This window comes from Otolemur garnettii, unplaced genomic scaffold, assembly GCF_000181295.1.
Source record: "Otolemur garnettii isolate 467f Iridium unplaced genomic scaffold, OtoGar3 scaffold00091, whole genome shotgun sequence".
Classification (NCBI taxonomy): domain Eukaryota; kingdom Metazoa; phylum Chordata; class Mammalia; order Primates; family Galagidae; genus Otolemur; species Otolemur garnettii.
Window position 1 is genome coordinate 1,322,152 of NW_003852486.1, and position 13,543 is coordinate 1,335,694.

Below are 13,543 nucleotides of genomic sequence, written 5' to 3' on the forward strand. Positions count from 1 at the left end.
CGTTACCTGTACACATTATAATTTGGACACTGGAATCATTTGCAATTTTCAGCTTTTAGGAAGAAGGCTGCTAAGGATTTTCACATATACATGTCTTTATGTGGACACATGTTTTCATTTTTCTTGTGTAAACACTTAGCAAAAAATTGTTGAGTCCTAGAGAAAGTACATATTTAAGTTTCAGAAAAAAACCTGATGAATTGTTCTTCAAATTGGTTATATCATTTTATAATCCGACCACCAACATTTAAGAGTTCCAGTTTTAGTGATGTCTCGTAGTTTTTATTGTACATTTCTTTGATGACTAATGACATTGAGTATCCTTTTCTTTTTTTTTTTTTGCACCAGACTGTTTTTTTTTTTAAATTAAATCTTAACTGTGCACATTTATGGGGTACAGTACTTGTTGGCCATTACTCTATTTTTCTTAGTGAAATATCTGTTCAAATATTTTGCCAATTAAAAATGTGTCTTACTATCAAATTGTAAGAATTCTTTACATATTCTGGTTATAATTTTAGATATATGTACTGTGAATATTCTGTTAACTTGTCTTTTAATTTTAATGCCTTCTGGAGAATAGAAATTTGAATTCTGATAAAGGTCAATTTGTGATTTTATTCTTTTATCGTTTAGGGTTTTTGTTCCCTATCTAAGAACTCTTTGCTCCTTTCAAGGGTATGAATTTGTCCCTTACTTTTGTATATGTCTATAATTAATTTTGACTTATTTTTTATGTATGGCATAAGGTAAGGTATGAGCTTGCTTTTTCTTGTAAGGCTATTCAATTTTTCTAGCAACACTTTTTGAAAATATTATCATGAGATACCTTAATACTACCAAAAATAATTTGAATATGCATACACACACACTCACACATACATATACTTATATATGGATCTAGTGGTTTAGACTATCCATTTTGTTCCCTTGTCTATCCTTACACCAATACCATGTTATCTTTATTACCATAATCTTCAAATGAAATAGTATAAGTCTTTTAACTTTGTATATGTTTTCCAAATTGTCTTAGCATTCTTGGTCCTCTGCATACCCATATACATTTTAGAATGGGAGTGATTTATTACCTTGGCTAGAGGATTTGGTACCTTAATCTTCAATGGGTCATTGTGAATCCAGAAATCAGACAGATGGGAGCTACACTTAAAGGAAAAGGCTCACTGAATACAATGTCAAAGTAGATGTGGCTCCAAAATGCTGACCCTGACTGGCTGGAATGATGGTGAGGTCTTGGAGGAAGACAGAAAAGTTTAGCTTTTTCTAGGTATTAGAAGGGTTGATGTTTAGTTTGTTTTCAAAAATGTAAAATATATTATGATTGCAAAACACACAAATAAAAAAGCAAAGAGGGAGGTAAGCTGGAGATGTGGGAAAAAGATTGGTGATGGAAATAGAGACTTGAAAGCAATCAACAGAAATAATAACAGAAAAAATTGAGAGGGAGAGTATGGAGAGAAAAAAACAAGGGCTAAGCCTTGACCAGAGTATAGCACATGTAATTATAGTGTAGGTAGAATAATCAGATTCATGCAAGGTGACTAAATAAGTGATGGGAAGAGAGAAAAACAGTGTGGTGTCATGGAAACCAAGGTTGGAGACTGTTTCCATGAGGCAGGGGTTAGAAGTGTCAAACACAGCAGAGAAAAAGAAAAGGAAAAAGCAAAGTCTGATAGCGTTAGCAACGGAGGCTTCTTCAGTGACATTTGACAAACAATTTCATGGGCAAGAGCATGGCTACGTCTTCTTGTGGGGAATTAAGGGGTGTGGAGGAGAAAGTCTCTTACGGCAATTCTGTAAAGGAAGAGAAAACAATGAGATCGGCACTTTAGAGAACCGCAGGATCAGATGTATGTTCTTTATACCAGCTATACATACTTGGTTTTTGACAAAAGGAGCTAATGTCTCTGCTTCCCCAAATTATATCAAACTGTTTATTCACCAGATTTTATAAAACAGATAAACCTCAGGGGTTCCAAACAGCTAGAAGATACTTTCCTCCTCTTCTCTCAATTCTGGAGCTCAGGTCCCTCACCTCACCTCAAGTTGTGCTAATCATTTACCACTATGGTGGGAACTACATGTATTTTCTCCAACATAACTCTTGTTTCCCAACTTCACACAAAAGGATGACTGGAATTACCAAATAATATCTTTTGGTGGGACTTCAATGATCATTTTCAGTGGAATGAAATGTTTTGTAGTTGTTCAGGATACGAAGACATGTTTATACCATATTACTTCTCTGAAATCAAGTTTCTACATTCAGAATTCAGCCAAAACATTACCTAAAAGGTCCTCAGTGACCCTGCCTCAAAATTCGCCTCCCTTGAATACTTACTGTTGTATCATTTTTTCCCAAAGACACTCATTTTTTTTTTTTGTTGTTTGTTTTCTTGACACTTACTTTACTGGCATTCTTCCCTGTTACAAGGGTCTAAGTGGTGGAGGTCAATATTGGTAGAATCTCTGGGCGTGACTTTCTCCTGGGTGCCCTGTTCCCCTTTCTTAGCATCTCGATAATGTCTGTGAGGTGTGCTAGGAGTCTTTGTGCACAGGAAACAGCTTGCCCTGCAGTGCCGATGTTCCTGTCTATGTGGCTCAGAGGAGCACAGGGAGGTTTGCCTCTTCATGTGCAGGGACCCTACCCACCAGCATGCTGGTTAAAAAGAAGGGAATGAGGCTCCCTTCCTCCCTTCATCTATCACCGTCCTTTGCTTTAAAGTCCAATTGCTGATGGGACTTTCATTGTTGCTTTCAGACACTGATAACAGAATGCAGAGACAGAACTTCACAGAAGTGAAAGAATTCATCTTCTTGGGATTCTCTAGCTTCGGAAAACACCAGATAACCCTCTTTGTGGTTTTTCTAACTGTCTACCTTTTCACTCTGGCTGGTAACGTCATCATTGTGACCATCATCCGCATTGACCATCACCTCCACACACCCATGTATTTCTTCCTGAGCATGCTGGCTAGTTCAGAGACGGTGTACACCCTGGTCATTGTCCCACGGATGCTTTCCAATCTCCTTTTTCATAACCAGCCCATCTCTTTGGCAGGCTGTGCAACTCAAATGTTCTTTTTTGTCACGTTGGCCACTAATAATTGCTTCCTGCTCACAGCAATGGGTTATGACCGCTATGTGGCCATCTGCAACCCCCTGAGATACACGGTCATCATGAGCAAAGGAATGTGTGCCAGGTTGGTATGCGGGTCCTTTGGCACTGGTCTGGCTATGGCCGTTCTCCATGTGACAGCCATGTTCAATTTGCCTTTCTGTGGCACAGTGGTGGACCACTTCTTCTGTGACATTTACCCAGTCATGAAACTTTCTTGCATTGATACCACCATCAATGAGATAATCAATTATGGTGTAAGTTCGTTTGTGATTTTTGTGCCCATAGGTCTGATAATCATCTCCTATGTCCTCATTATCTCCTCCATCTTTAAAATTGCCTCAGCTGAGGGCCGGAAGAAGACCTTTGCCACCTGCACTTCCCACCTCACTGTGGTCACTGTCCACTATGGCTGTGCCTCCATTGCCTACCTCAAGCCCAAGTCAGAAAGTTCAATAGAAAAAGACCTCCTTCTCTCTGTGACCTACACCATCGTCACTCCCCTGCTGAACCCTGTTGTGTACAGTCTGAGGAACAAGGAGGTCAAGGATGCCCTGAGCAGAGCTGTGGGCAGAAATGTTTCTTAACAGATTGAATCGTTTTGTCAGAAGACCTTTAACCCAGTGTACTACGTGTCTGTTCATGAACACGGCACAATACGCATATTCACCAAATACGACGTTTGTTGAGAATCTGTCAGGCGTTAGAAATGCTTTCCCCTTTTCATTCTAAGGATGGCAGGAAGCAGGGTTTCTGCTGTGGTGAATTTTCTAATCAGATACCAGAATCATTCATTCCAAGTAGGATTAAGACATACTTGTTTCTGTGCTTAAAGATTTTGGTTTTGAATCTTTTGTGGGGCCCATTTTATCTGAACTCTGTAACGGACAAATTCTTGAGCAAGTCTGCGAGGAGATATGAAGACGAGGCAGAGGGAACTTCGGTGGCAGGGGCATGAGGAAAATGAGCAGCAGTTTTCACTTCTCTCTTCTTGCACGAAAGGGAAAGCTTTTATTCTCAGGAGCTAAATCATGTGCCCTGCAATAGTCATTTTAGAGAGGTTTCCTTAATACTTGCTGAGAGAAAAATGAATAGCTTTGCAAAAAAGGGCTTCTTCTTTTATTACTAGGCCAAATTAGCTCCTTAAATAGAATTCATTTCTCTGTGTATTCCTTCCTTCTTGCAATCAAGGCAAAAATCTCTGCTGTTCCCTGGAGGCTAAGCAGGGAGAAGATGTACTAGTGATTTTTCTCTGTAACTACATTTTTATCCGGATGTGCTTGTTGTTGTTTTTGTTATATGGACGCTTCTCTTTTCAACCTATGGAAATTTTAACTTTTGATTTCTATGCAGTAGCTGCAATGGCAATGAGATTGTTGGGCTAAGTTATCCTAAGGCCAGGGACCGAGGTAAATGCCATTTACTTCCAATCCCTCAGTAAACAGTGCGAACATCATACTTCTTCAGTTACTTCTTTGTATCAGAATAAGCATAACCATGCCAAGCTGTTTGACATCCCTGATGGAGAAAGTTTTGGGAATATTTTATTTCTGGATCTTCCCATCAGAGTTTCTTTCTACTCTGAGACAGCTGGAAGATACTTTCTCACATTTGTTTTCACACACTCATGGCATCCCCCAAGTCAGTTCCTAACCCTCACTTTCCAGTTCTATTTCTCTATTCCAAACCACAGAAATAGGGCTGAGCATTTTCTAGATGACCTATACTTTTCTCTCTGTTCTACAGACCCCTGTGTGAGGAGCTCACGAGTGGAAGTGAGGGTCCCCTGCAGGGTTCTCTTGGGGGAAGCTGTTGCCCTTGGGTGATATCATAGTGGGTAGTGGTGTCTCCCCAATGACCAGCACCTCTTATCCTTCTAAACCATGTTTCAGTGTGAGGCCCATTGGATGTCAGGGAGGTTTTTTATACAAGTTTTTTGAAATTATTCACTAAATTTTGAACATAAGCATGAACGTGCTTTTTTGTCATCATATTCTTGAAGAATTCACTCTGGTGTAAGTATTTCTTCCCTCAAATCCAAGCAGAAATATGAAACCAGATCCAACTTCCCTCCTTTATAGACTGTTACTTCTACAATTTCTTTAGACTCTCGTAGAGCAGCGTTCTTTGACTTTGTCTTTTTTTGCCTATATGGGCACTATCACTTTTTCACTCAGTTGGAGAATCTGGACGGTGGGTGGTTCTCACCTGGGAGGTTGAAGGATAGTCGGTGGTGGATGGATGTCAGAGGGCAAATCTGATCTGTTTTTTACTGAGAATTCCCCTGCCTTCTCCCATATCTCCCCTGACATTCCCTAAGTGTGTACCATACCATTCCTGTCCCTCCTTCCAACACCTCACGGATGAGTGGATACCCTTCTAATGTTAGTTGTTTTACACACTTTGCACATCTTTCAATCCACTTGTAGAAGCAACTTCTACAAGAAAAGTGCAATAATATAAAAGCGAGTAGGTCTGTATGGTCACAGATCCTTCCAGTATGATGAGTCAGGAGCAGTGAGTCATTTTCATGCTGCTTTCCACAATCTATTCTTAATACTTATGTTGCTGGCTGATGCGGAGACTATTTTCACTATTACCATTGTTTCTGTTATCATCATCATCATGATTGTTCCCCAATATGTCCCTTTGTCCACGCTCTGTTATCTTTCTTCTCTTATACATTGCAAATACCTCCATTCTTTTGGTACTTTTTTTGTTTAGCTCCTTCTTTCATCAGAGAACTGCCTACAGTATCATTTATTCAATCGATGTATGTTTTTCAAGTACTATGTGAAACAATTATCTATCTCTGAGGTTGCAGTAATGAGTAATGCAGGGACTCTGTTTCACATTATTCATAGCCCAATTGGGAAGGCAGACAAAATACCAAGAATTACAAAACCTTACTATAAGCACATGTACAAGATTGCAGGTTGGGGTCAGGAGTGATATTCAAAAAAAAGGAACCGGTCAAATCTATTTAGAAGGTCAGAAAAGCATTCAAAGAGAGATGATATTTAATTAACTTTCTGTGGCATTGGGTCAATTGATGTCTGAGAGGGTGGTAAAGGAAAGCGAAGAGCCTGAGCAGAGACACACAGTGCTGAAAACGCCCGTAGTGTTAGGTGGGCAGGTGTTCTATTCACTTCCATCTGCCCACGGCCTTGCTGAATGTTAGCCTGGTTAAAACCACACGGTTATTATACCTTTGGATGACTGAATGTGTGAACACCTGTTAACTATGAAGTTTTGTTGAAAGATTTCCAGGTATAATTTTTGACAGATACATCTTATATTCCCTCTGCCTACCTTACAGATGTCCCTCACCTAAGGTCAACTAACAGAAAATAACAGAGTAGGGGTGACAATCCTAGGAGCATATTTGAAATTATTTTCTTCCATTGCAGGATTCCCTAGAAGCAATTCTTACTTGCTACATAAACTCAGTTGACTATTTATTTTATAATTACATTAATTAGTGACTTAAAACTAGACTCTAAAAGAAACTGGATTAACACCGGGTTAATATGTTTTAGCCATAACTGGGACAATAACTCTGACAAACTTAAAAATGATTGCTTGGTAGCTTGACATACGAAATCAAGAGTTTTAAGATATTTCAAAATTTATCTTTTAGAAAAAATTATGAAAAGACTATTATAGATCCTAAAACTTCTGAAATATGATTTTTTACAGTCTTAATTTTGAAGCTTTCTACATCCTTTCACGTTCTGTGATTATAATTCATGCTGAATTATAGGAGCAAATAGCTGCAGTCCTCTCAACAATTAGTAGAATAAAACATTTTGTTAATGGATGCAAGTGCTTCTGGAAGAAGAGAGAGGAGGAAAGTGGGCAGGAAAGATAAAAGTAAGGCAAAGACAAACAGGTAGTATATGGTTAAGTACACTGAGCTTAACTTTTAAAAAGACATATTTAAAGGGTGAAAGAATGAAAGTCAGTTTTGCTGTTGCTGTTGAGATATGTATACCAGGTATCAGTGTGTGTGTGTAGGAACATGTGTATACATACATGCACCTGGATGTTTTTATGGGTGTTGTGTGCTAACATAAAAAAAGTTTTAGATGTTATGATGGTTGTAATAAAAAGTGCCTTATTTGCATGATTTCATTTAATACACATACCCAGTATTTGTTAACATATAGCTCTTCACAGTTCACAAAGGTCTTTCATGTCCATGACCTCATTTGATTCTCATAGCACTCCTGTAAGGTATTAGTCTCCCATTTTTCCAATAAGTCCACTGTGAGTGTATAGTTTAAATAACTTTCCTAAGGTTATGTACATCACTGGATATAGGACTAAAACTGAAGTGAGCTTCAATTATAAATTGGTTAATCCTAAATGCCATGCTTTTTATTCTCTCATCCCTATGTCTAAATGTGCACACAGACACACACACACACACACACACACACACACTTTATGAATTCTGATCAGGAAATAAAGTCTTCTGATTAATTAATTTTGGTTTTTAGATGCCAAAGCATCATTTCAATCAGTATTGATAGACTCTGAAATGTCCTTTCTTGCCTTTGTAAACAAAGTATATTTATGACCACAAATATATTTCTTGACACGTTTACATGGGCACTTAGCTATATCTTGTGTTGTAGCTCACTGATATCTTCGGTGGAATAGAGCTTATATTAGCGTTTTTTCTTCTGAATTAAAAGATCCACATATTATTTTATAAAATTTGCATTAGTATCATACAGTTTCTGACTCTTTTAATTTTTAGTTTGTTACTTTAACAAACAAACTAACTAACATGTATACCCATTGTGAGTGTCAGGTACTGGGCTAGGCACTAGGGATGCAGAAGTAAATTAAACCTGAGTCCTGCTTTGAGTAGCTAACAATCTACTTGCAACTCATATTAATGCAGTGTGATTAGTCCTACACACCAGGTACTGTGAAACCCCAGAGGGAAAGAATGGCTAAACTCAGATGGTGAATTTCATCCTTTCATGTGTTGATAGAAGGTCAAGGTGAATGAGTTTGACAAGTCCAAGCACTATATTCTGGTGAGTTTGCCTGACATTGAGCCTACTGAGAAACAGCAAATATGCCAAGGTTAATGAATCCAGAATCACTGGAGTTTATTCTTCACAAGGTCCGGTATACAATTACAAAGTTGTCGACATTAGAACAAACAGGAAATTGTAACCCATAGTCAAGAGAAAATCAGTCTGTATAAATCAATCCTAAGATGATTCAATTTAGTAGTCAGAGACTTTAAAGCACCTAGTTTATATGGATGGATGGGTTTGTAAACTTAGAGAAAAATATGCTTATGGTGAGTAAACAGATGTAGACTCTTAGTCAAGAAATCTAAAGCTAGAAGTTAAAATATTTGAAATAAAAAGCTTAACAATAGACTGGAATAGGTAGAAGAAAGAGTCAATAAATTTGAAGATGGATGAATGCAAATTGTTAAATCCAAAAAACAATGACAAAATGAACAAAAAATTAACAGTCTCAATGACCTGTTTGACTATGCCAGAAGTATAATATATGTGTACTTCTAATCTCAAAACAAGAGAATAGAACATATCACAAAAATATCTGAAGACATGTTGGCCAAAAATTTTCTAATTGGTGAAAAATATAAGCATATAGATACAAGAATCTTAGTAAATCCTGAGTAGGATGGATAAAAAGAACATCAAATCTATGCATATCAGTGTCAAATATCTAAAACTGAAAGTAAATATCTTAAAGGTCACCAGATTAAAATGACATCAAAGAATAATAATAATTGTATTTGACTTCTAATTAGAAAATATGAAGGTCATAAGAAATTGAATGAAATTTTTAGTATTATAATAGAATTCTATATCCAGCAAAAATAACTTTAAATATAAAAGTGAAGTAAAGAGATTTTCAGATAAGTAAAAATTGAGATAATTTATGTATTACCAGAAATGCTAAAGAAAGTTCCTTAAGCTGAAGGTAAATGACAACAGATGTAAATTTCAGATTTACAGAAAAGAAAGAAGGTCACTGAAAATAGTAAATACATGGGTAAATATAAAAGAATACCTTGTTCTTTTCTCAATTGATTTAAAGAATATATTATAATTTAAAGACAATATTATGATAGTATTGTGACTTTATAATTGTGTTGATGATACACAAATCACAGCTATGGCACAAAGGAGGAGGTGAATGTAAATATACTGCTATGAGATGCTTTTGTTTAACAAAAGTGATGCAATTTAATTATAAAAAAATTATGGTAAGTTATGAATGTGATGGAATTAATATGTTATTTCACTAAGCAACAATGAGAAGAGTAATGCAGAGAAGTATTGCTAGGGAGACAATAGAGAAATAAATAGTAACAACATTATTTTATTCAAATAAAAGAGGAAAAAGGAGGAACAAAGGAACAAATAATGGATGGAACAAACAGAAAAAAATAGTAATCACTAGGTTTAAAATCAACAATATACAATTATTTTCAGCTTAAGTATACTAACCAAGGTAATGCAAAGGCAGACATTGTTGGAATTGGTAAAAATACCAAGACCTAAGTATATTCTACTTTAAAAAGTCAAACTTGACATAAAATATGTAGCTATATTGAAAACATGTGTGAGAAAAGTAATAGCATGAAAACTCTAATAATACTGGAGTGATATACCCTCTAGAACTTCCTTTAGCATTTTTGGTAATGAAGAAGTATCTTAATTTTCACTATCTAAAAATGTTTTTTTACCTTCATTTCTAAATTAATATCAGACAACACAGATATTAAGACAAGAAATGTTATCATAGATAAGAGGGAGATTTCATTATAATAAAGGGCTAATTCATCAGTAAAAATTAGCACATATCAATCAAATGTGTATGCTCCTAATAATAAAGCTTCAAAATAAATAAAGCAAAACCTAGGAGAAATAGAGATACAGTTAAATCTATAATTTTAATCAAGTGATTTCAACACTCCTCTGTTAAGTGAATAAGTAAATATAAAATAAGCACCTAGCCACTCCATAGTATCTATCAATTTGACCTACTGATATTTATAGAATATCCCAGCCAACAACAGAACACATTTTCAAGTGCACATGAAAATAAGAGAGAACATATGATGAATTATAAAACAAGATTCAATGAACTTACAAGCACTAAAATTGTACAAACTCTATGTTTTCTGACAATAATGGAATTATCTTAGAACTAAATAAAAAACTTATAAGTTTTGAAATTAAACAACATACAGCTAAATAACTGATGGATAATCCTAGCACTCTAAGAGGCTGAGATGGGTGAATTGCTTGAGTTTAGGCTTTTGAGACCAGCCTGAGCAAGCATGAGACTCTGTCTCTACTGAAAATAGAATAAAACTAGCTGGGCATTATGACATATGCCTGTAATCCCAGCTACTCGGGAGGCTGAGGCAAGAGGATCACTTGAGCCCAAGAGTTTGAGGTTACTGTGAGCTATAATGATGCCATGGCACTCTTCCCAGAGTGACAGAGTGAGATTCTGTCTTAAATAAAATCTCCAACCCCCCAAACCAAACAACCTCTCCCCCCCAAAAAAACAGAAGAATTAAAGGAGGAATAAAAAATATTATAAAATACAAGCCAGGCCTGGTGGCTCACACCTCTAATCCTAGCTCTTTGAGAGGCTGAGGTGGGTAGTTTGTTTGAGCTCATGAGTTTGAAAGCAGCCTAAGCAAGAGCGAGACCTGGTCTCTGTTAAAAATAGAAAAACTAGTGCAAATGTCCCTGTGGTAAAAGGACTTGCACTAGACTGTTTATTGCAGCTCAATTTACAATCACCAAAAATTGGAAACAGCCTAAATGCCCACCAACCCAGGAATATCCCTGTGATATTGAACAAGCTGTGGTATATGTATATCATGGAATACAATTCAGCCACTAAAAAATATGGAGACTTTACATCTTTTGTATTAACCTGAATAGATGTGGGCATTATTCTGATGTAAAGAATATTTACATTATTCTTAGTAAAGCATCGTAAGAATGGAGAAACAAGAATCTTACATACTCAATTCTGATATGAGGACAATTAAGGAGCTAGTACACAGTGTGGAGTAGACAATGGGGAGAGCTGAGAAAGGGAAGGAGGGAATGGGTGGGGGGACAAGGGGTGGGGTACACTTTTGTGGGGTGGGACACAATTATAAGAGGGTCTTTAACAAAAGCAATCAATGTAACCTGGTTCTGTGTACCCTCAATGAATCCCCAACAACAACAACAACAACAACAAATAAAGAAACTAGCTGGGCATTGTGGCAGGTGCTTGTAGTCCTAGCTACTCTGGAAGCTGAAGCAAGAAGATTGCTTGAATCCAGGAATTTGAGGTTGCTGTGAGCTAAGATGCCATGACACTCTACCCAGGATGATAGAGTGAGAGCCTGTCTCACACACACACACACAGAAAAAAATAGAGACAGAGAGAGATATTATATGTGAATTAAATAGAAACTAAAACATAAGCCAGTAAACTTGAGAAATTCAGCTAAACTAGCACTCAGAGAGTAAATGATGGTTTGAAAACCTAGAGTAGAAAACATGTATGTCAGTCATGGACCATTCATGAGACAGAAGTCACACATAATTTGAACAATGAAAGCATAATATAATGAGTTCATTGTATCAGGGGATTTCTTTTTGGTTCAGTGACATATGGAGCCATACATACCAGATAGAAGGCTCATCTTCTGCTCAAATGGACTATTGTTGCCTTCCCTGGTAGAAGCCTTTCTCCCACAGACTAAAATCACTAAAGCTTAAGGATGCTAAGAAGGATAGAAAATTCTACAAGTGCATTATTAGGTATAACAGGAGTGAAAAAAAACACAAACCAATACTCATTTCTACTCTTTAATTCCTGTATCTGTGAATTCTGGCTAAAGGGAAGATAGTAGTATATCTACTATCTTCAAAACACACAATTCATTCTACAATGCAAAACTTGACATCAAGATATTTCTCAACTAATCTTATAACCGAGTAAGCCATTTATCTTTCAAATACAACAGCTATCTCTAGAAGATGGAGTAAGTGATAAGACAAGCATATTTCAAGGACATGAGCCCATTGTTGCACTTCCTTTACTGCTAAATGAGTTTTCTGAGCCGATGCAATGATGCTATGGGGAATGCCATGATGGTGATTCAGGCATTCTGTGTGCCCACAGATGGTGGTGCTGGAAGAAGAATTAGGAGCCAGGAAAGCAAATACATTCCCAGAATACTTGCCTTTTCCCACAAAGACACACTTCTCCTTCAATGATGAAAGAAGTCCAGTATAATCAACCTGCTACCAGGCCAGTTCTTTTAAGGAATGATATTATGTTCAGAACTTCTTATCACTCTCTGCTTTCAGCAGATTATGTGCTCAACTGTAGAGTTGACCAGATCAGCCTTGGTAAGGGGAATCCCATATTACACATTGTTGTGCCCAGGTCTAGTCTCCATACTGGTTACCATGGCCACCTTGTTAATGGGACCTTTGTAAAAGCACCAAGGTATCTGGGAAGAGAGGCTGATAAGTATCCATGGAGCATATCATTTTGATCACCTGACTACTGTAAGCTCTTCTTTTGATTGATGGGCCACAGTAACATTTTGAATCTCAAGTTATTAGCTTAAGTTTGGGGCGAAGGTCAAGTAATTTCTTTAAAATCTGGTATTTTCTATTCTTCAATGCAGTTATTCTAGTAAACAACCACAGATACCTTTGGGGAAAGCTTTGGTGGAAGAGTTGCAAGATGTGCTTGCATCAGTGGTGCAGAATACTTCAAGGAGTCTAGACTTCCTTTTCAATCAAAGGCTCTGGATCTGTGAATTATTATGGTCTGGAAACTGGTTTCGAGATTATAATGCTTCATGGTGTTGTCTTAAGTGAGAAGATAGTTCAGTTCTGATGCAGTCTCTGGTAAGTAGATTCAAGGACCCACCCTGTGGTTATTTTCCAATTTCTTAAGTGTATAATTAGAATAGACATATACAGAAACGGGCAGAATACTGAATGTGGCTTCATGACCTATAAGATGAAGGCCATTATGGTATGAAGTCTTTAGAAGTTCTTCTCCCTACCAAGATCGTGAACAAGGAGCAATAGTGCATTATTATGGGAATCGTAGAGATTAATGGCATCATAAAAGACTTGAAAAGTGCAAGGCTGGTTATGCCCATCACCTCACTCTTTGATTCCCATAGTTTGATCTGTGAAGAAGGCAGATGTAAATTGGACAAAGACTGTGTAGCATTAAAATGTAATCCGCTTGTGACACTAATTGCAGTTGCTGCCCCGGTTGTAGTATCTTTAATGGGAACAATTGAATATAGCATTTGGAATCTGGTATGTGGCTATTCACTTGGATAATAACTTTTTCTCC

At 37.0% G+C, this 13,543-nt stretch overlaps 1 protein-coding gene across 1 annotated transcript; it reads left to right on the forward strand.

Moving 5' to 3' along the window:
* Positions 1-2,772: 2,772 nt before the first annotated feature.
* Positions 2,773-3,793, forward strand: LOC100957764 (olfactory receptor 10J5). Its single transcript, XM_003795209.2, has one exon. The coding sequence runs from the start codon at positions 2,794-2,796 to the stop codon at positions 3,721-3,723; it is 930 nt and encodes a 309-aa protein (XP_003795257.1). The 5' UTR covers positions 2,773-2,793; the 3' UTR covers positions 3,724-3,793.
* Positions 3,794-13,543: the final 9,750 nt, after the last annotated feature.